At 41.9% G+C, this 24,392-nt stretch overlaps 1 protein-coding gene across 7 annotated transcripts in view; it reads right to left on the bottom strand.

Annotated features, from left to right (window-relative positions):
• The window catches only part of LOC149310606 (inactive ribosomal protein S6 kinase delta-1-like), a 149,137-nt gene that overhangs the window by 67,275 nt on the left and 57,470 nt on the right, over positions 1-24,392 (bottom strand). For 6 of the 7 annotated variants that reach the window (XM_089529284.1, XM_089529286.1, XM_089529285.1 and 3 more), the window contains 2 exons: positions 6,814-6,935; positions 4,363-4,455 (listed from right to left, as the gene is read on the bottom strand). In XM_089529284.1, the coding sequence (XP_089385410.1) occupies positions 4,363-4,455; positions 6,814-6,935 (215 nt within the window). The remainder of the gene's footprint in view (positions 1-4,362; positions 4,456-6,813; positions 6,936-24,392) is intronic. The other variant, XM_089529289.1, reaches the window with a different exon arrangement.

Raw genomic sequence — 24,392 nt, 5'->3', positions numbered from 1 at the left:
CTGTCACACAAACTGATCTCCTCATGGAGTCTACTATTTGTGCATTGCATCAACAATCCAAATGCAAATTTAATATGGAAACTGACAGGGAATGTCCTCTGTCATCGGTCTGTCTCTTACACACAGACAAAATTCAGAACTTGGAAAGCTACTTTTAAGAAGACGCAAAGAAATGACTCACTGAAGCCATCATGACTGAGCATCAATAGGATGGTGCTCAGGGTTCCAGAACACCATTTTATCACTACTCCATTATGGATAACTACAGCATGTCATTATATTCATTTTTACCAAAAGCAATTTTCCCAACTTTGCTGTGAAATACTACTACCATTCTAGCTTTACTACAAACAGATTAAAATTTAGCAGAACCACAAAGAACTAGATGAACTGGTTCCATCTGGGGTAACCATCTGGCCACATCCTGGACTATACCACCTGCCTAAACATCTGCAGCATGGATCACTTCCAGGAGGCAGAAATCTCCATTAGCTGGCTGTGCCTTCTTTCCCCACTCCCCCCCCCCTCTTTGCCAGCAAGAGAGAGTTAAGAGAAAGCACACACAAGGCTGGCAAGCCCTTCTGTGTTTGCTGATCTTGGGTCCATTTCTTTTATTTGCAAGATTGGCCTAGAAGGCAGTGACTACTGCCTTCAGTTTGCTGACTGCCAGCATCTCACTGTCTCACTGACTGAAGTAGTCTAGCTCCATTTTGCTCTACACAAACATTTCTGGTCAGTGCCCAACAATGGATGAATCCCACACATGGCCGCACCCCAAGACTTACAGCTATCTGCTCCATCCCTCCTGGTGCAGGATTACGAGGTTAAGTAGTTCCTGGACTCTCCCATCTTCTTACAGATTTACAAAGTATACACAGCTGAAAGCTATCATCAGCTGGTCAAATTGCTCTTGCACATCTAGGCTGTTTAATAAATATGCAAAGAAAGAAACACCAGACCAGATCAGACCTTTATAAGCAGATGCAAGCAGATGAAAAGGGAAAAGACATTGACTTACAAACCTGACCTCATGCCACTGAAGGAAATGGAACTAAATTGATTCTAATGTAAGTGCCCTGAAGTTCACAATTCCGGCAGAAAGACAATACTGAAAGGTATCCTGGTATTTCAAGTTTAATGCATCACACATCATAACATGGAAAGAGAAATTGCTACTTATTCTTGAGTCCACACATTGACTCTGTTATAACAATCAACTATCTATCTATCTATCTATCTATCTATCTATCTGTATGTATGTATTGGTATGTGCAACATATATGTATATATGTATACGATTCTTTTTTCTCCCAAAGAACTCATAACTGCACCCCAATCCAGAGCCCTAGGCCTGATGTCACATCATTGAGGGAACTCTATACATGCTCCAGCTATGATCAGGAGGGGCCTCACTCCTTCCAACCTCTGGACCTTTTCAGAGCTTGCAAGTTCAAATGTACTTGTGACGGGTAAATTTTCTCTTGCCACTGCAAACCAGGGAGCATTTTTATTTACCCATTTACTTGAAAAATGTATATCCTGCTTTAATGTATATCCTGCTTCAAGAAAAATATGTGACATATCAGACAAACATCCCTGTTTTAAAGTAAACAATCAACAAGTATACTAAAAACAAAAACAAAAAATAATAATATGAAACTATTTTATTTTTGAATTGACAGGGACAGTGGCCAAAACTTCACAGAAGTAATAAAGATCATAAAGATATCAGTTCTTCAACAGAGGTAATTCTTTTTGAAATGAGCTCTTCACAAGGTAATGGAATGCTATTAAAGATGAGGTGGAATCAGGTCTCCCTTTGCAAGAAGATATTTAAATTAGGTGCAGCCACAAAGAAAATCCTCCTGTTCCAACCATGACTCTGACACTAGGATATGGAGGAGTCTTTTCAAATAGTGTTAGTGCTGTGGTGACTTGGCTTAGGACAAAGCTGGCTACTGAACACTGGCTGCCAGTCCATGGCAGGTTTCCAGGGGGAAAATAGTAATAGTTGTAGTCAGTGGACACAAATAAGATCCCAGTCCCTGGTACACTGGTGGTGGTGGTGGGACCTGGCTGGTCCCTCATATCAGACATAATAGGCACTGGCTTAAGATACTAAAATGTATGTTCTTACAAAATTGTATCTGGACTATAAGACCCAGTAGTCCTAACTAACACAGCCAGCACTGAGGAAAGCTGGGAAATCCCATCTAACAACATTAGGAGAGCCGCATGACTCCCACCTGGCTCAAGAAGAAAGAATACTGAAGGTGGCTAGTGGAAGTTGAATTTCCCCGCATCTTCTTACCTCTTAAAAAGGTAATGGTAAAAATTTCCCTTTTGACAAGGTTGTTGTATCCAACTTTAGGGGGTGATGCTCATCTCCATTACTAAGCCGAAGGAGCCAGTATTGTCAAATATGACTCTGTGATCATGTGGTCAGCATGACTGCACAGAACGCTGTTACCTTCCCACCAAAGTGATACCTACTTATCTACTTGCACTTTTACATGCTTTTGAACTGCTAGGTTGAAAGAACTGGGACTAGTGACAGGAGCTCATGCTGTCACATAGCACTTGGCCCTCGAACTGCCAACCTGCTGGTATTGCAATCATCTTAACCGCTGAACCATCATGTCTGTGAAAAGTTCCTTTATTGAATAAGCTTCAGTGCTGGGGAGAAAGTGACACAGAAGGAGCAGATGACTTTCCTTCCTCTACAATTCTAGTAGAAATTAGAAGATCAAGACTGGTGAATCAAGGATCCAGCTTTACTTAGGAAAAGAAATGCATTTCTGCCTCCCACCCTGACAGACCAAAATCTGAAGAGAATGAGAGCCCTGAGGCACAAACTCATACGTTCCAATGCAGTTTGCAAAGGTTGCCAAGTCACTACTGCAAAGTGTATGTACTTCGGAAGTTCCATGAAGCTAACAAATTTGAGAGAAGTTTTGATTTCTAGGCATTATATAACAAACTCCCTCGGAGTGTAGTAGAGTCTCCTTCCTTAGCAGTCTTTAAACAGAGGCTGGATGGACATCTGTCGGGGATGCTTTCATTTAGATTTCCTGCATGGCAGGGGGTTGGACTGGATGGCCCTTGCGGTCTCTTCCAACTCTATGATTCTATTTGGTCATACACTGTCTTCTATAAGGTAAACAACCATTCCTCGGTCTCTTGGCACCATAGGTTTCATACACACTGCAGAAATAATCCAGTTTGAGAGCATTTTAACTGTCCTGGTTCAATGATAGAGAATTCTGGGAAGTGTAGTTTGGTGAAACGTTTAGCCTTCTCTGTCAGACAGCTCTCATGCCACAGTAAACTACAATTCCCAGGATTCCCTAGCACTGAGCCAAGGCAACTAAGGCAGTATCAAACTGGATTATTTCTGCAGTGTGCTTTGGACCACAGGGAACAAAATAACCTTCATAGTGTTATGTTTGTGTTATGTAACCTTCATAGTGTTAGCTTCCTTTTTTGAAATAATTTATCTAGGACCAGGATACATAAATAAAAAAGATGCAAGTATTTTTGGGGAGGGAAGGGGGGTTAGCACATGCAAAGCCATATTAGTTTCCTATTCATTAGTTCTCCAAAATTGAACACAGGCATCTCCAGAAGGCAAGGCAGCTTTCAACAGTCTTCATTGGAACAGTTATTTTTTGGCATGCTTATCTTATCAAACCCTCAGTCTTCCTAGGGGCCTCCTTTAAGCTGCACACTTCTACAGGAAACCTGTTTGAATTATTGCCACAGGAGCTGACAGATGAAAATGATTATAACAGGTCATCAGTGTAAATTTGGGGATAATTCCATGAGCAAGAATTCAGCTTACTATCTATAAGACTATACTAAAATATCCATCTCAGTGAACAAATTCCAGCCTCACAATGGCATCTATATAAAGTGGCCATTTATCAGCATTTGCACTGCTGTATGGGTGAGGAGGTGGGTACCATCTTTTCTGTGAGATAAGGCTGCACAATTTTCTATCTTATGTTCTTTCGAAGTTGTCATTCATGTGAGAAGTCTGGTAACTTATTGGCACTTTTCTTTTTTGCAAGTGCAAAATAACCAGGGCATTTTTGAAGAAGAAAAAAAAAACCAGCTCTCTTCTCACAGAATGGCACCAAACATGTGCCTTATACTTTACCTCAAATATATTTTGCATGACCTTACATGAATTGCTTAGATAAAAGCCTTTTTTTCCTTCTACTTTTGTTATTTTAAAGTGCAGATGCATTTGAGTCATTTTCCCCCTTTGTTTCATATCCTTAAGATCCACAGCTTCAAAGATAGAATGTCAGCATGCAGTCGATTTATGACTGAACTCTTGAAGAGACACTGAAGAATTACCTTGTCAATCACCCCAAGGACTCTAAAGGCCTTCAGTTCCTCGGCAGGGCTCCTTAGGTTCCAAGAGGGCCTTGAACTTAGTGATCCTGGAGGCTAATGGAAGATATCAAAGATTACAACATCAATCAGGGTGGTACTTGAAGGAAGACTGCCTGCTGAAGCAAATGCCAGGCTGAAGGAAACTAAATTTATCATAAATCAGAGAGAGGGGAGATGAAAGAAGTTTGCTGTTTGTCCTTAATGCAAAAAAAAGAAAAAAGAAGAAGTTGAGAGTAAATAAATTGCAGGGACACTGAAAATGGAAATACAGCAAAAAGGAATATTAATATATATATCCACAATTTAGACAGTTTTCCCTGCTTTTTGTGCATGCAACAAAACTCAAGAACACTGCTGAAAAAAACCACCCATACCCATAACTCTAGGCATGAGGGAAGAGAAATTTAAACAGAGTTGCAGAAGTATAGGGCAGCCAAAGGTAATGTTCTATGGAAATCTTCATCTTAAATACATCAGAAAATATCCTTACCCACTGCTGGAATATAGCTCCCTCCACCCCTAACCTTTATTGGCATTGCTAGCTCTGGCTAATGGGAATTGCAATGTAAAACAATGGAGAACAATGGGCTAGGAAAAGCTGAAGTAATACTCATTTTTTTTAAAAGAATAACTTCCAAAATGGTGACTAACTTGTCTAGGCCAGTGATCCACAAATTGGTATGAACTGTCTGCATCAAGAAAACTTATGTATTATGCAAACATATTTCCATGTAATCAAAATCTGCACGGAATATAGATGTCTGGGGACAGCGCCATTTGGATGGCTAACACTGGGAGTAGGCAGAAGAGCACCTCTGCTCCTAGCAGTCATATGACACTCCCTTCACACAGGTCACATATGATGGGATGGAACAGGGACAGATAATTTTGACCTTGCCAGATGTTTTGGAAAAGGGGAAGAGAAGAAAAAGTTGAGGTGAGCGCATAATCTTCTCCTGGGTTTCATACAAAGCTTTTCTTTGCATCAATGGGACAAGCAAATGATTTCAAAGTCCAGAAATGTGAAAATCTGTTTTTACATTTGCCTATAATCACAATAATAAGGTTAAATCAGAAGATTCCTTTCCTTTAGGACATGGGTTGGCAAATTCCAAGTCACAAGCCCCATGCAGCTCCCCAAGACGCACCCTCCCACCCCAATGGTAAGTTTCTTTACTGTCAAAAGCTTATGTGACTGTTTCTACCCAGTAAGAGATTTCCTTCCTTTTGTTTTTTGCTTGCCATGGAAAAACAGTTCAAATCAAAAATAGAAAGAGCACTAATTGCCATTCAGTAAATCAGATTAATATCCCCTCCACTTTCCCTGTTCTCAGCAACTAGCTGCCTTCGACTTTTCTTGGGGTTGTTGAGAGTAAGATGAAAGACTCATTTGCCCTTCTTTGTCCTTCCATGATACAAATGTAAACAGACACGAAGTTTGCAACTTTTAACATCTGCTACATGAGAGCAGTCATCGACAATCACACACAATTTTGTGTGACTGCAATAAAACACATCTAAGCTAAGAACAGAAAGGTCTTCAGGGATTTATTTTTATTTCATTTTTATATTTTTTGCTGTTGTTGAAGGAGGGCAAAGTCAAGATTTGTTAAAGAGTGGCTTGGACCTGAAGAGCAAATCTAAGAGCAAGGATTCCAGTTCTACAAATGCAAACTTAGCTCTGTCTGCTAGAAGTGCCACAATGCTCAGACCAACCTCTGTTCTAGTATGCAACCTTTTGAAATTCTGGGTTAGAGAAAACTCCCTAACTGTCTATCTGTCTATCTATCTGATTGATTGATTGACTGATTGATTCCCCATTTTCCCACCAAAAATGTATTTGAGGTAGTTAACAATGGCAACATACAAATTCCTTGTTCTCTTCTTATTAAGAAGACCTTCTTAAATAGGAAAATGAACGTTGGGTACTTACCGTGAGACGTTCGGCTTGTTATTGACTGAGGCCCTGGAGGGTGAGCTCCTCCCTATATAGGGGCCGGTCTTCTTTTGTCCCTGCCTACAGGAGCAAATGGGAGGTACATAACCCCCGGAATTCAGGAGGCCAGGCACCCTCTCTGCTGGGAAACTACAGATAATTTTGCCACTACTGTAACACTAATTTCATTTTTCATCTGTTTATTTAGACTTCATAATTATTTATCAGTTTTTAACATAATATTCTTCTTTCCTAAGAAAATCAGTGAGTAGATAAACATTATTCCTGATGAGCCAAACAGGACAGGAAGATCATCCATAGTTTGTTCCATTTGTTTCTTTGGCATAATTCATTTTTTCCCGTTAATTACAAGGACATGCAAGCAGATATGAACAGCAGAAATACATGTATATGTATACCCTGGGACACACAACTCAAGAACAGTTAAATTACTTTGGAAATAAAGCAGAACCTACCCCAGATGTTGAACCATCTTCTGAGGAGGGTCGGCAATACAGGCTGGAAATTTTTTCTGCTCTCATCAAATATTCTGAAGTCTTCCTCTTCACTGCTTCACGACGGGTTGGACTTGATTCCCCTGTGTGCCAAAAGAGAATACTTATTGTTATAAGACCAACATCTTTGCAAATTTTCACCTTTCTTTCTTTCTTTCTTTCTTTCTACATTTTCTGCTCAGGGCAATGCTTTCCCAAATGTGTTCTACAGCATAGAGGAATTAACCATACGTTTATTATTAATTCCTCAACATGAGGATGAGTAATAGTAGGGGAAAAAATCTGAATTTGCCCATCTACCTACCACCTATCCATGTGTAATTGTAGGAAAATATGTGCTGGGTTTTAAGAGACATTCTTGAATCACATGTCACACTTATGGCAACATGCAGTGGTGGCTAGTGGTTTCCATATCACTAGCTCAGCAAATGCTCTCTAAGTTTTAGTCCAAGCTTTAAACAACCAACCCAAAGCACTGACACCTATCTCCAAAACAGGTTCAAATCATTTAATATCTCTGCCAAAGCCTAACTTACAGCCCTAAACACATTTTCTGCTCCACTGACATGAAAGACACCACCTGCTATGAGCATCAAGACAGTTGGAAACAACCACACTCTTGGAAGATTGTGGGTGAATCCTTTTGGGCAGCAGTGCTGGCTGACTCCTATCACATTGACTGAATAATATACTACATAACAGAAATAGCTGAATATATGGTTTTCCTTCTACTTGTGATGGATTCTCTTAATTAAACATCCTGTTGACTGCCTTTTTTTCTTTCTTTCTTTTTTCTATTGCAAGATCTGGACTAAGAAATGCAATAAAATTCAAGGTAACAAAACAAAATACTGAACAGCAAAAAAATCCACACATTAAGATATTGTATTTTTAAACAAGAATATGTTAAATATATTGATTGTACTCTCTCTCTCTCTCTCTCTCTCTCTCTCTCACACACACACACACACACACACACACACTATAGATCAAGGTGAGAGTTGGGAGTTCTTTGAGTGTGCATTGCAGGGGGTTGGACTGGAAGGCCCTTGAGGTCTCTTCCAACTCTATGATTTTATGGTTATGATTATTTCAAAGGGTTTGTTCTGTGCAGTCCCCAGATTGTCTGACCTGAAACTATTCAAGGGGACGTGGGGGGGGGGGGGGAGGAAAGGTAAACCTTCAAAGAGCCAAAGATGTTTTGGGGGGCACACCTTTGAAAGGCCTGAAAGAACATTTTGAGAAAACCAGAAGTTGGGTTTCAAAAAATGAATGCATTCAGCATGCAGGGGGATGATGGATATGGGGCAGGTACAGATCCAGACCTCCAGTGGTTCCTATTCCTGATGTAACAGACAGACTGCTATAGACAGAACTACTCATACGCTTGCTCTTCTTTCTCCCATTCTCTCCAATGGGAATCCAAAAATCAGAGGAATACCAATTTTGGCATGTGATTTTCAATTCCTGATTGACATCATGAGTATGGTGTTCTTAATTTCTTCTCACTCTTTTTCTACTTCTTAGCTACATTTTCAAGATTAAACCACGATTCTTTGCCTCTGCACAACTCACTAAATTTTAGACATTTAATCTTTTGTTATCCATACACATTGCACAATCATGAACACACAGATTTTAAAAAAACATTTAATATTAACTTTTTTAGGTTCATAGTTTTTGAGCTATCAGCTATAAAACCAAAGAAAAACATTTGTCTTCCTCTTAAATGAATCTATACATAGATGTTGCTAATACCAATGCTCTTTTGAGTTTGAAATTTTAAATGCACTACACATACCAAAGAAATCCCTGATATCTCTACAGAATGCCACTACAGAAACATCAAAACAAGAAACAAAGAAATCGTTAAAGATCCTCAAATGTTAGAATTCCTATTTCCAACAAAATCTTGAGATCTTCAGTACTGCATTCAACCCCACATTATTTCTAAATACACCTTGGGATTTTTTTTTAATGCTTTAAGGGTTCTTTTACTAGAGGAAAACACATTAGGAATACAAGTGTTAACAGCATTAAAGCTTTTTAATTATTCTTTACAGCAAGATCATGCAAGGTCATCCCACTTCAAACAAAATATTCATTTTCTATTTAGGTGTTTTCCTAGATACCAGCAGATATTTGTGTTTCATTTGATAAAGATCAAAGTTTTTTTCACCTAAATCAGTCAGAATTTTTAAAAAGGAGCAATGTCGTTTTAAATGTTTTAAAAAAATAGCCTCCTCTGAAGAAAGATATAAAAAGTGTGGTAATGCTGATGACAGAGACCTTCAAATAAAAACCCTTCGAGATTCCTCTTCTCTCCCTCTCTTTCCATTTGCTATACAGCAGCTGTGCCTCACACAAATTCACATGAATGAAAATATTTAGGCGAGAAACCACCCCCTTAGCTTGTTTTCCATATGACTTTCCTGTAATTATTTTGTAAACTGTTCGCACAACAATACATAAAAACATCTGCAAAAACAGGTAATTAATGTGTCAAGCTAAACTAATGCATTTTTATGGTGGCCATGCTTCGTCAACTGTAATTATAACTCTTTTTAAGCAAATGATGATGTGTTTGTTGCAATGTGAAAGTGGTTATTTTGAGATGCTCTGTTCACCGTTACTGCAAACAGAATATTAAAAAAGAAAAAGCGGGGGGAGACTATACAGCAACTATGAAACACATAACAGCATTCTAAGCCTTTTCTAGCCATTTGCTTCCTTCATTGCAAACTAACTTGCATCTTAAAAAATTAATGTTTCTCCTATTTGTGCCAGCACCTGAGCTAGTCAGGTCAAAATGAACTCTCCTTTGTCACCAAAGGGTAAATACAGTAAAAGAGGGGGGGAAATGTATTTTCCCTGCACCACCAAGGATGGATTCACATGCAGCACTTGTACTTGGTACAACCTCACTGGCATGACATTTGTGCATCCCACAGTTAACATATATAATAGTGTGGATAAGCATGCAAAGGGATCTTGCAGCACCTTTCAGTACAAGAGAAAGAAGCTGGTAGCATAAGCTTTTGTATACTTAACTCTACTTAAGTAATATTAAAACTGATCTTGTGCACAAAACATACTTTGAAAATCTCCTCAGATAAAAACAGGGAACCTCTACATATCTCGTCACACTGAGTTTCATAGGCATCATCTATTCATGGTGCCTACATGTATGAGTTGCATACTTACATAGGTAGGTAGGTAATGATCTACATTGAGGTTATTCACATATTCCTAAATGGAAGAAAGTGCTTTCTGTCTAGGACTTTCATTATAAGAGATTTGTGGAACATTATAAAAAAGTTCAATGAACACTCATTCAAATGACATTTTCTCTTGTACTACAGCTTTCAGTTGTCAAACAAAGCATGTCATCAATACACTCTTTACTACATAATCCATTTGGTCCAGAACATTTCCCCATATGAAGTTACTCCAGAAAGGAAAGTGAGGTGTAAATACTGCGAGGATGTGAGAAGTTCATTATTTATTTCTTAACATAAAAATGTGTTTCTTTTTCCCCCTTTCACAGCTGTTGTAAAATTAATGCTTTGGCATTCTATCTGTGTAAGTAAGGGGTATTAATTCTTAAAACTACTGTGGAATGAGCCAAAAAGCGATAAAGCACAATAATTGAAAGCAAGAGGAGAAATTGCATTTTCTTTTGCTACGTGTCAACTACTTTCCTTGGTAGGCTTCAAAAGCAACTGAAATAATCAATTTGTTTTATCAATAAAGAACTCTGCTTGTTAATTTCACAGCAGAGGCTTTAGGGCTTGACAATGGCAAGCGCAGGACGAGGCGCCCTCAATGTGGAAGTCATTTATTCAGGAGAGGCCATTTGAGGAAAGTAGAATTTGATCATCAATAAATGCCAATCACATAAAAAAAGATTAGACGCTTCTGGTATATGGAGGCTGACAGAGCAAAAGAGAGAAATTGCTTTGGTCACATGATATAAAATATTGCTCAGATAAGTCTACCCGCTGATACAGGTACCTTTTTGCACTTTCCCCTATTTCCCCTATTTCTCAGAAAAAGAGTGTTTTGAGTGCAGTATTATAAATGAAAGTTCAGTTCCACAATAGGGCCTTTCTTATAATGAAAATGTGTTTCCTCTGTTGATTAGATTAAAGGAGCTGATCCTATGGTAATGGAAACATGCAAACACATGCCTGCCTAAGCACTGTCCAGTAGCTAACACAATGAGGTATCTTTCAAACTGGCCAATCTAGAAGCCTGTGGCAAATATTTTTTTGCTTTTCTATGCATTAGATTTCTATCCCACCTTTCTCTCAAAACTAGCACTCAGGGCGATTAACACTAAGACTGAGCTAACCAAACACAATCAAAACACAAAGCAGATTCATTAAAAACCCAAGATTAAATGCACCATTTTACCTTGCGCTCACCTTGCGCTTGAGATGGGAGGGAATGCATAGACCAGAGCATTCAACCACCTGAGGCTGAGAGCGTCGAAAGCCTCAGCGCCTTCAGTCACGTAGCGCGAGACGAACCTTGGCAGCTTGGCGTTCACCGGTGAGGCGAACATGTCCATCTAAGGCCATCCCAGGAGGATCACAATCTCCTGGAAGACCTCTGGATGGAGGCTCCACTCTCCTTGGTCTATATCCGTCCTGCTGAGCCAGTCGGCCCTCAAGTTGAGTTCTCCTTTCAGGTGTTCTGCATCGAGGCTCAGGAGGTTGTCTTCTGCCCATTGGAACAGGAGTCTGGACTTGTCCATCAAGGACTCCGACCTCGTGCCGCCCTGACAGTTTAGGTGAGCCTTCGTGGTGATGTTGTCGGTTCGAATTAGCACAGTAGCCCCTCTGACTTCCGAGGAGAAGGCCTGGAGAGCCAGTCGGACCGCCCTCAACTCCAGCCAATTGATGCTGTTGGTCTTCTCGTCCTTGGACCACTTCCCCTGGGCTATGAGGCAGCCACAGTGGGCTCCCCATCCCCTCAGGCTTGCATCTGTCGTGATCTGTAACAGGTCTGGTTTCCATTTGGGCCGACCTCTCAGAATGGCTGGGGAAGTCCACCACCAGAGTGAATCCCATACCTCTTGGGGAACCTTGACCATCAGGGAGACCTAGTGAGCTATGGCCTCTTGATAAGGTAGCAGGAGCCACTGAAGGTGTCTGGCGTGGAAGCGAGCCCATGGTAGGCAATTCATGGTGGCAATCATCAACCCCTGGAGCTGAGCAAGCATCGACAGACGGACCCTGGGCTGTATCAGGACCAGATGAACTGTCTTGACGATCGACCTGTCTTGAGGCAGGGAGATCAGACCCTCTGATGTGTCCATCCAGGCACCCAGGTGGTGGATACGCTGGGCTGGAACCAAGGAGCTTTTGTCTCGGTTGACCAGGAAGCCGTGGAGTTCCAGTGATCTGAGGACAAGGTCGACGTCCTTCTGACCCTGATGGAAGGTGCTCGACCTGACCAGGAGGTCATCCAAGTAGCGGTAGACATGGAAGCCAAGTCCCCTCCAGTGGGCTACCAAGGCCACCATGACTTTGGTAAAGACCCTGGGGGCCGAGGAAAGTCCAAAGGGCAAGGCCCTGTATTGAAAGTGTTGGTTGTTGTAAGTGAAACAGAGATAGCGTCGAAAATCTCAGTGGACAGGGATGTGGAAATAAGCATCCCGTAAATCCAGCGAAGCCAGAAAGTCCATTGGTTGGATAGATTCTAGGATGGAGTGTAGGGTCTCCATACAGAACCTCTTTGTCTGACGAACTTGTTGAGGCCCTTGAGGTTGAGGATAGTTCTCCACTTGCCGTTTTTCTTTGGTACCAGAAAGAAGGTGGAATAGCAGCCCCTTCGCCTCTGTGAGGGGGGAACAGGCTCTATCGCCTCCAATCGGAGCAGCTCTCTGATGGCTTCCAGTAGGAGGAGGTGTTTCTCTGGGTTCTTCGACTTGGGTGACGGAATGAAATTATCTCGAGGTCGGTGGGAGAAGTCTATCTTGTAACCGAACCTCAGGGTGTCTAGGACCCATTGATCTGAAGTGGAACCCTCCCAAGTCGAAACGAAGTCCTGGAGCCTGCCCCCTACTGGAGGCGCCCCGTCAGGCTTGTTGGTTAGACCTCAGCCCCTTGGCGGCACCTCCCTGGCACTTGGAGTAGCCAGACTGGCGCTGTTGTTTAGGTTGAAACTTGGACTCTCCCCATCGCGGTTTGAAGGATCTGGAGTCTCTGGACTGGGAGGAGGACGACGAGGGGAAGGGGGCCCTAGAGCCCCGAAAAAACTGGCGGCTGGATCTAGACTTGTTAGGATCCTGTCCCTTACACCCCCCTGGAAGAGCTTTCTTTTTATCTTTGTCTTCAACTAGAACCTGGTCTAGGGATTCTCCAAAAAGTTTAGTTCCCAGGAATAAGGTGAATGCTAGGTTCTGTTTAGACCAGTACTTCTCAAATAGTGGGGTGGGCCCCCCAGGGGGGGGCGCGAGGCTCCGTAAAGGTATGTTATGCAGAGGTGTACTTATAACAATTTTATAGACAAATGATACTATTTACAGTCGCGCGGGGGGCGCGAAATGTTTTCTTCTTCCTAGGGGGGGCATGACAGAAAATAATTGAAAAGCACTGGTTTAGACTTAGCGTCCACGTTCCAGTTTTTTAGCCAGACCTGGCGATGGACAGCCACTGCTGCCGCCTGGGCCCTCGCACAGTGTTGTACTGCATTTAGGGTTCCATCAGCCGTATAGGCCGAGGCTAGGGAAATCTTATTAAGGCTCTGTCTAAGTCGGGTATCCTGAAGGGGGATCTGTTCTAACAGCTTTCGAGACCACTGGAGGGATGCCCTGGCTACTATGGAGGCTGCAGCAGCCGCCCTGATAGCTATGGACATGGCTTTGTGGGCCTTTTTTAAAGCCGACTCAGCCTTTTTATCTTCGGAGATCTTTAGGCTGTCCTCCCCATCTTTAGTGAAAATCGTAGAGGAGACAAGGGCAGAAACAGGGGCATCAACCACGGGCACTTGGAGCTTGTCCATGACAGTGTGGGGAAAGTTGTAGAGTTTTTTATCACTCCTGGATACGACCCATAAAGGGCTGGCTTCTGCCATTCATCCCTGATGACCTGCATCAAATTGGCAGGGCAAGAAATCTCCAGGCTAGATGGGGTGGGGGTAGGGAACAAGTCCTCCCCCAATCTGGGTAGGTCGCCGTCAGGGAGAGGCTGTGGCTCTGGGAGGGCAGAAATGCCCAGGGCCTTAACGGTCTTTTTAAGTAGTCTGGGAAAATCATCGAAGCGGAAGAGGCGAGCGGAGGACTGGGGCACCTTCCACTCTTCTTCAAGCTCTTCGCCCGAAAGCTTGCCCTCCTCGATGTCATTGGTGACTATCACCACCTCATCGTTTCCATGAGGAGTGGCTGGCAGGGCTTTAGCACCCTTGGAAGATTTGGGCTGTTTGGCAGGGCAAGTTGGCACGTCATCGGCCTCTGAGTCTGACAGCGGGAGAGGTGACTCTTGGTCGCCGCAGCCCCGTTTGTCTCCGATGGGGTGATCATGAGAGGCTCTCGCAGCGCTGGTGGTGCCGGCAGGGGAGGTGGGCTCACGAGGAGGCCCGCCTTCCTGGGCGGGAGCAATATGGCGGCCCCCACCGAAAGTGGTAAGATGGCTGCCACCAGGCGCCCTAAGAAAAAGGTCACTCCCGACCACGTGGGCAAGATGGCCGCTGCCAGTATCTGTATTAAGATGGCGGCCGCCATAGGCGGTATCGGAAGACAGCGAAGGTGGAAGCATGGATGCCCCAACCCCTGGGACCAAGACTCCTGGAGCCAAAAACTGTGGAGAGGGAAAGATCTGGGGCGTTATAGGAGCCACCCAAGGCAGACCTGGGAAGAGCTGGGCAGCTGCCCGGGCGACTGCCGCGCTGGGCAGGTGGGAGGGATGCGACCCGGTAGGTCCCTGGCTGGAGGAGGATGAGGACCCTGGGTAACCCCACCAAAAGGGGAGGCAGCCCCGGAAAGCTCTGATCCCTGGCCTGAGCGGTCAGAAGGGAAGGGTCCACCAGGAGTCACAAGAGGAGCCGGTTGGGGGGCATTTGGAATCCTGGCCCCAGACAAGGCGCCTCTGAGGTAAGAGGCCGCTTCTTGGGCGAAAACAGACTTGACCAGGTCGGTGAAGTCTGGGGACTCGCGGAGGGCATGGAGGAGAACGGGTGTACTCACCCCTGGCGTCCCCTGTTGGGTCAAGGTCTGGCCAGCCTCCGGCAGCCTGGCCCCAAGCGAGCTGGGCGCGAGGCCTGAGTCTCAGCACCAACGCAGAGGGGGTAGCCCTCGCCTGGCTGCAACTCGGCATCCGGCTCCCTGGCCAGCTGCTCTGAATGGAGGGAGGTCTGGGAGAGGGGTGAGTTCTTCGCTGCCTGAGCAGCCTCCTCTACGATGTTTTTATCCATGGCTTGGCTACAGGAGAGTAAGCCAAGGTAGAGGGAGTGTAAAAAGGCCAGAAGCTTTAAGGAAGTTCTTGATCCGAAGTTAGGAAGCGGTTAGCTCTGAAAAAGCGTCCTGCAAGGAGCAAGGCAAGAAACAAGACTGGTTCCCTAAGGGGAGGTAGCCCTTCCCATTGGGGGGCTGGGCATGGCTTCTTTTGTTATATTCCCTGCCTACAGGAGCTAATGGGAGGGACTACCCGCGGTTCAGGAGGATGGGGCCTTCTCTGCTGGGAAAGGTAAAGGTTTCCCTTTTGACATGATCGTCATGTCGTGTCTGACTGTAGAGGACGGTGCTCATCTCCGTTACTAAGACGAGGGAGCCAGCATCATCAAAGACAATTCCATGGAAAGCATGACTGCATGGGCCGCTCTTACCTTCCCACAGAAGTGGTACCTATTTATCCATTTGCACTTTTACATGCTTTCACACTGCTAGTTTGGCAGAAGCTGGAACTAGTGACGGGAGCTCAACCTGTCACAAAGCACTTGGGTTTCAAACTATTGACTTTGCAATCATCAGAGTCAGCGTATTAACTACCGAGCCACTACGTCCCAAAGATGAATACAAGGATATAACATAAATAAATAAGTATCTCTGAGATTCATAAGACCAAGCTCTCCAAACCTGAACAGGTTTATGTGGAAATACAGCCAAATCTTGAAGGATTTCCATTACTAAAAGGGTAAAGGGTTTAAATACTACATAGACAACCCTTATTTATTGAACAACCACCATTAATTGTCTTCCACACTATAGCTCTTGCCACGCATAGCTAACAAGCCTTAAATAACTTTGTACACTTTGTTCTGAAACGTACTATTGCAAATAAAAGAAACATCCACCCATTGCATTCAAGCACCAACTGTTCTTTCGTTTTGCTTGTGCATCTTAACTACTTGTGCATTTAACTCATCTCAAAGATTAATCCACACTTTTCATATTCTTCTTTACTATATTTTCTTAGTAGCCCTTTTGTTGCCTCTTTTACTTAGAGAGATCCATTTGCCTTGTATACACAAATGGGAAAAAAAGAAAACGACATCCTTTGAATCCAATGCTAAATTCCACATATATTGCAGCATAATCTGAAAGTTCCCTATTTCTGTTTCTGGCAGTACGTCTTAATCACACCTGGAATCTGCAAGATCCTCTGAACTATTATTTCAAAAATTATTTTTGAATGAGGCCAATGAAGTGGAAAACAGTGTTACCTATGGCTAATAGTTATGAGAACTATACAGTCGGCCATTCTTATACACGGGTTTTTTATACACGGATTCAAACATACACGGTTTGAAAATGTTCAAAAAAGGTAAAAATATCAAATATCAAACCTTTACTTTCCATTTTTTATAAGGGACACCATTTTGCTATGTCATTACATTTAATGAGCATACACAGATTTTGTTATACATGGGGGATCTTGGAACCAAACCTCAGCGTATAACTAGGGTCCACTGTATATACTTCCAATATGGGGGGGGGGGGGGGGGGAACAGTATGACTCTCATAACCAGTAGCATGCAACATGACCCGTAAGGTGCTACTTGTTGGCTTCCCATAATTATCTATGTGAACAGGATGCCAGACTAGAGAGTCCTTTGATCTCATCTAGTAGGGCTCTTCTGTCCACTAAGGTAGGTCATTCCTAATCAATCCTGCTCATGTAGCTGCTTAGTTGTGAACAGAGTTAGTGCTTTCCAGAGAGAAAGAGCTTCCTTCTTTCATTTGTATTATTCTCAAAATCCAAACTGGAATATATTCCAGAATCCTTCAGGCCTCCTTTGGGCTGGCATTCGGAAGCAGCTAAACTGGCAAGAGATTGTTTTGTTTTTCTTTCGTGAATTATGCGTTCATATTGAATTGTAAAAATCTGGGATTTTGCTCAACGTGAAGAAAAGAAAACAGAGGGAGAAAAAACAGCTTCCTAGTTCCGGCAAGAAAACAAAATGGTGCCAGAAGCACTCTATCTTCCAGCTTAGGCACCACAGAAACAGGAGGAATCTGTTTCCAGAGCCATACTCTGAACCTGTTCAGACAACCCCAAAACAGTGGGAGAGAAGAACTGAGAAGACCAAGAAGGATTCCAGGCCCTCCTGCATTATGTTCTGGAAGAGCTTTCAACTCAGCTCAGAGGGAAAGAGAGATGGCCAAGAATCAGGGTAGCATGAGAGGAGCTTGTTAGACAACAAAGAAGAACTCAGCAGATGCCTGATCCTGGGAAACGAGCTATGGCAGCTTGAATAACTAACACAACTTACATATAGAGGCTTCAGGAAGAGAATAATTTGCATTCTACATTGCTTGGGAGATACTGAAGTGCCTGATTTTTTTTTAATTTCAAACTGCTTTTTCATTATATATATAAAAAAACAACATAAAAGAAGCTAAGAATGAGCTTTGCTGCTATCATACTGGACCAAATTTCATTGATACTGAAGGTGTTTCCATGTGCAAACTGCTGCAGGGGAAATATAGTAGCTCAAACAGAACTGTGTGAGAACTGAGATACTTCCCAGAATACCCCGCAACAGGAATAAGTAGCCTATTACAAAAGAGGCAGGTGATGTTCAGCCTTTTGGCCATGCTGGTTGGGGATGGTAAGAGTTGTAGTCCATTCTAACCCAATGTAACTGGGAGGTACCAAAAGTGGCCTGCCCCACTCTTTGACATGCACAGATTCTGTGGCTGATATTTTTACTTAAATTTCCCCCCCTTCCCAGTCAAACGCTCCAGGCAGCTTACAAAACAATGAAATAAGGTAATATCAACATGAAAAAAAATTCCCTTTTTGAGAAATTTTTGATAGCCACTCTTTGGGGAGAAAAATAAATTATGAAAAGGTTTCTCTCTTGCAACTAAACATTGAAAATAGGGAAGGCAATGTTACCGCGTGGCACACAGTTCATTCAAGGACTTACCCAGAAAGGGGTCAATTAAGAAGGAGGCTGCTCGCTAAAGCAGAGGGCAATCAATGGGCCTGGAGGGTTGTGCCGACCGTAGAATGCTCTGCACGCTGATCAAAGACAGGACTGGCAGCATCCATTTTACAGAAAGGGCAGGTCGTGTCCTTCCAACAAGGCCAATACGATTTTAGGCTGCATCAATAGAAGTCTCAAGGGAAGTAATAGTGCCACTCTATTCTGCTTTGGTCAGGCCCCACCTGGAATATTGTGTCCAGTTCTGGGCACCACAATTTAAAAAGGATGTGAAGAAACTGGAGCATGTCCAAAAGAGGGTGAACTAAAATGGTGAAGGTTCTGGAAACTATGCCCTATGAGGAACAACTTAGGGAGTTGGGGATGTTTAACCTGGAGAAGAAAAGGTTAAGAGGTGATATGATAGCCCTAAACATTAGGAGGAACTTTCTGACAGTAAGGGCTGTTCAACAGTGGAACACACTCCCTTGGAGAGTGGTGGAATCCCTCCTTGGAGGTCTTTTAACAGAGGCTGGATGGCCATCTATCAGGGATGCTTTGATTGAGATTTCCTGCATGGCAGAGGGTTGGAATGGATGGCCCTTGTGGTCTCTTCCAACTCTATAATTTTATGATTCTATGAACCACAGCCATACAAATTCAGGCAGAATCAATGTGTTCTTATGACATTCACTGCAGAGACATGAACTGATCAGAATCAGAAAAGAATTGAAGGGCAAGGAAAATGGATTGTCCACCCATTTTCCCCAAAGCTTTTGGTTTCTTAAAAAAAAAACCTTGGAAATATGGATTCTTGAATATTTTCTTCTTGTTTGTTTGTGACAAGCTATTCATACATTAGTTCCCGAAATTTATATCTAAAAATTATATAACAAGAAGACTTTCATTTAAGATTATGTACAGCATCATATCATTGTAACTCCTGGTCTTAGTTTTTTTCCTCTCATCTCTTTTAATGGGAATGAGTGCTTTATGTCTGCTTGATGCTATGGAGGACTAGAGGACAACAAAAATCAAACTTTGTTTTACTAATATTGATCATTTCTCCTGGTTTTATTGTTTTTGCCTGCTTCTCTTGAAGGTCAGGATCCTATAACTGAATTCATAATTAAATAAAAATAAGTAAATTTAATTTGCAATTATTTTCTGAATAAAGTGTACTTTTAATAAACCAAACATTATAATTTTATGCCAACCCAATCTGTAAAAGGTAGTAATGTTGTACTGAATCAGAAGTAACCTCTGTACAAATGTAGGGGTAGACTCAGTGTGGAAAAACACCTCTACTTCTATCTTCACAAAAAGTCCCCTTGAGATACTATAGAATCTAATTACCTATAGTCATTCAGTTCCTAACAAAGATACTATCACAATATGTTATATGTGTTGTGTTGTGAAACCGCCTTGATCTCTGGAAAGGCGGTATATAAATAAAATATTATTATTATTATTATTATTATTATTGACTTGGAATCAAGTCAGAATTAAGATTGTTCGTTTTTACCCTACAGACCCTAACTAAGGATCAGAATGAACTAATAGCAGTAGAATCAGTATGTAGAGAAATATTGTAGCACCTTTGAAACTAAATAAAGAAAAAAGTTAGCAGAATGAGCTTTCATAGACTTAAGTCTACTTCCTCAGATGCATTTGGACAGTAGAGTTTATCCTGGATATGGGGAAGTCAAGACAGGCCACAAGAATCAATGTGAATCTCTGATTAAGGCACCACCACTTAGCCTAGGGGGAAAGGCAACCTTGTGCCCTTCAAATGTTTTGTCTGACAAATCCCATAAACCCCAGCTGACACAGCAATGGTCAGGGATTATGGGAGTTACAGTACAAAGCACATTGAGGACATCAGTCTACCTACTCCAAACCAACCTTAGTGTTGTGAAACTGAAGCCTCAATCTCATGACATAATGTAGTGATGTGTTGACATTGCAGACACATCTCCTTAGCATGTGTAGCTCAGAAAAAACAGCCATGACATGGCATCCTGTTCACATTTCTTCCTTTTCTATTTCAATGGTTGCCACTTGCAAGGATCAGGGAAAGTGTAATGGGCTAGAAACATACTGCAACTGTAGATTACTGTAGCCATCATAGCTTCTTGTCATAGTGAAAACCCTATTGTGGATCCAGTGCAAGGTCATTTCTAAAATGCTTTCTCTGGCAAATCTAGCTCTGGAAATACTGCAGAAAGTTTTTTATACTGTGTTTTGTTTTCTTGGTTCAGATGAGTAAAGTTTGGAAGAAATGATGCTGTCTCAGTCAAAGAGCACTGTCAGTCATCCAAAATAAAGCATGCTACAGAATGACCAAGAAGTATCTTGAATACTACAGCTCATTCCTCTCCCCAGGAACCCCCATCAATCCACAATCTTTGAATACCAAATACTGGAGATAAACAAAGGAACTTTCTTGTGAGAATACCACATACATGTGTCTTGTCATGGATACAAACAAAACAGTGAAACCAACCATCTTTTGTCTCAGTCAGAAGGCAATTCTCTTGTTGTTATGACGCATCCATATCCATATTCTATCACTTCACCAGAGAGAAAGAGATACTGTCTGCACAGATATTATATAATTATTTCTAAAAGACAATGAAGAACATTATCTAGCCTTCTTCAACCTGGTCCCCCCATAATGTGTTGAACTACAGTGCCCTTCATCACCAACCAGGATGGCTAAAGGATAATGGGAGGTGTAGTTCAACACATCTCAAGGGCATCACATTGGAGAAGGCTATTATTATCTATCCTTTTTAAGTTAGGGCAGATTTTAAAGATGAAAAAGAACACATTTGGGCCATTCCCAAGCTGAGGGAGAAATAAGAATGTCAACTGGCTGGTCTTGCTCTCTAGTCATTTCATTGGACACAGCTCTGTTCACTTGGAGCCTCCTCAAGAACAGAACTTGAGCCAAGAGGTTTCTTGTTCTGATGCCTTGGGAAGTCATCAGATAGCAGCTTCCCAGCCTCCAACAAGAGACTGGCATAGGACTACTTTTGCCCTGAAGTGACAAGCAAATCAGTTTTCTTGGAAAGACCTGCAAGCAGAAAGTGACAAGAGAGAGTAGGCAAAAACAACATAGCCTAACCAAGGATTTCAAATTCTCTGTTGACTGAGGGTGATGTCTCTGGCCACAAGAGACAGTTCTGTGCCTCAGAAGATCTGGCAATCTTCAGAAGCTTGGCTCCATAACCAACATTTATTGGTCGAACTAAGCCCAGGATGAAAGGATAAAGCCAAAGAGATATGCATATTATTGTTGTTTTTTGCACTTTAGTTTCCCTTGTTTGGATTGTGCAGAGATTTTAAAACCATAAGGGCCAATTCTGAAGAATGATCTGAAGAGAAAATAGTAACACATGCTTTCATTCATGGACTCTCTTCATGTGATGAAGAAATTACAATCACAGTGGCTCTCTCCCAGTCAATGGGGAATAACCATATGTATTTGTGCTCAGATAACCCTAAAGATATGAGGATGGAGTGTTTTTCAGTCACATTGTTAAAGTTCATACCTGGAGAGAAACATATTACATATCTCTTTCTCTCCATTTTAAAAATTAATTATTATTTCTAAATAAAGTTGGTAATACATGCAACAACAAGGATAAATACTACATAATAACACAGTATGAGAAAGAGCATGAGATTAATCAACATTATAAAATGAAACTCGCTATTTCCTTAGTATAGCAAGGATGGGCTTTGGGACAGCTAATGTAAAATAGCCTGAGGAAAGAAAGGCTAACCATGTAGAGAGCTGGATGCCTAGCAATTTATTTATTTACTTCATTTAGATGCTGCTTTTCTCCCAGGGTGGGACCCAAGGCAGCTGAATCCAAATCAAAATACACAGATACACACCCATACCACATCTGGCTGGAATATCACAGAATCATAGAATCAGAGTTGGAAGAGACCACAAGGGCCATCCAGTCCAACCACCTGCCATGCAGGAAATCTCAATCAAAGCATCCCCAAAAGATGGCCATCCAGCCTCCAAGGAAGGAGACTCCACCATTCCCCAAGGGAGTTTGTTCCACTGTTGAACAGCCCTTACTGTCAGGAAGTTCCTCCAAATGTTGAGGTGGAATCTCTTTTCCTGTAGCTTGCATCCATTGTTCCGGGTTCTGTTCTCTGGACCAGCAGAAAACAAGCTTGCTCCCTCCTCAATATGACATCCCATCAAATATTTAAACAGGGCTATCATATCACCTCTTAACCTTCTCTTCTCCAGGCTAAACTTCCCCAGCTTCCAGTTGTTCCTCATAGGGCATATTTTCTAGGCCCTTTACCATTTTAGTCGCCCATCTTTGGACACGCTCCAGTGTGTTCAGAAGTTCGAAGGGCTTTTGCTTGGGGATACAAAAGTATGACAATATAACATTCTTTTAACATTTTACTTCCTTATTTGCTGTACTTGCTGAATGACCTTTGAGACATCTCCCAAGTCATAATCAATCCAGTGTTGTTTGGACAATTGCTTATAGGCTATAGTGGCTATAGTGTACATAACTTTGCTAATGCACAACAACTAATTGACCAATCATTTGTCAATACATAAGTAGATAAATAAATATATGCTAGGCATCCAGCTCTCTCGATAGCTGGCATTTCCTTCCTGACTACCAAGATGGTCAAGGTTCAAAACACAAAGAAGCATGGCTTTAGGAATTACTGTGAAAACATAAGAACAGCCATGCTGGATCAGTCAAATACCTATGGAGTCCAACATTTTGTTAATCCCACTGCCCAGCCAGTTGCCTATGGGAAGCCCACAAGCAAGACACAAAATAATAATAATAATAATAATAATAATAATAATAATAATGCTTTATTTATATAGCACTGTAGATTTACACAGCACTGTACATATAAACAATAAAATGGATTAAGCAAGCCTGCCCATGGCGTACAATCTAAGAAATAATAGCATAATACATATAAATAATACATAACAATACAGGAAAGGATTCGATAAAGTAAAGCAGGCAACATATTAAAAACATCAAATAACAAATAATAGTCACACAATGCCTGGGAACGCTTCTGAACAGGATGGTCTTCACTCTTCAACTCAGTTTTGAAACTGGTTAAAGAAGTGATGACTCGTGTTTATGGGGGAAGTGAGGGGCAGCAAGTGAAAAGGGTACATCCCAGGACCTACTCATATCTCCCAACAACGGATTTAAAGAACAACATTTTTCTGGTATGGGAAGGGATATATGTCATTTATGACTAGTAGCAAATGATAGCCCCACCCTCCATGAACTTGTACAACCACTTTTAAAGTCATGTAAGTAAGCACCCTTCAGGATGATAAACTTTTTTATAATTGGACTAAGGATCCCTTTCTTCAAGGATCTCAGTGCTGCATACATTGGGAGGGAGGGGTGAGAGAGAGGGATTTGTTCTTCCCTCCCCACTGTCAACTATCCTCTCTAGAGATGGCAGGACCTGTATGCTAACAATATCTGAAAGGTTACAGTTGTCCAAGCCTGGCAAATCAGCCTTCACCACCACTGCCACTCCTAACAATAACAACAATAATAAATGTATTTATTTATTTATTTCTCGCCTCTTCTCAAGACTCGAGGCAGGGTACAACATGTTAAAATACAAAACACACAATTAAAAAAAAGACAGAAGCAAAATACATAAAAACAACATTAATCATCTCTATTAATGTGGTGATGCTTATGGCTGTAGAATTGTTGCAGACATCTCATGGAACTATCTTCAAGAGGGACTAACATAAACATTGGATTTGTTCAGCCACATTCTTGTACATAACATTAATTTTATTTTTAAATAGAGGAGCTGGAGGTTTCAGCAGCTCCTCCATCTCTGTCTAAGCTTCTCAAAGTTAAACATAAAATCCCAACAATTTACAGTGGGCCCTAGGTATCCACTGGACTGGAGTTTGGTTCCAGGACCCACTATGGATACCAAAATCCATGGATGGTCAAGTACTATTAAATGTAATGGCATACTAAAATAGTGCCCCATATATAAAATGGCAAAATCTCGATTTGCTTTTTGGAATTTATATACAGTATACAGTATTTTTTGAATATTTTCAAGCTGTAGATGATTGAAACCATGTATAAAGGATCCATGGATAA

Source organism: Sceloporus occidentalis, unplaced genomic scaffold (genome assembly GCF_023333645.1).
Source record: "Sceloporus occidentalis isolate IW3139 unplaced genomic scaffold, rSceOcc1.0.p SCAF_6, whole genome shotgun sequence".
Taxonomy (NCBI): domain Eukaryota; kingdom Metazoa; phylum Chordata; class Lepidosauria; order Squamata; family Phrynosomatidae; genus Sceloporus; species Sceloporus occidentalis.
This window is presented reverse-complemented; position numbering and strand designations above follow the sequence as displayed.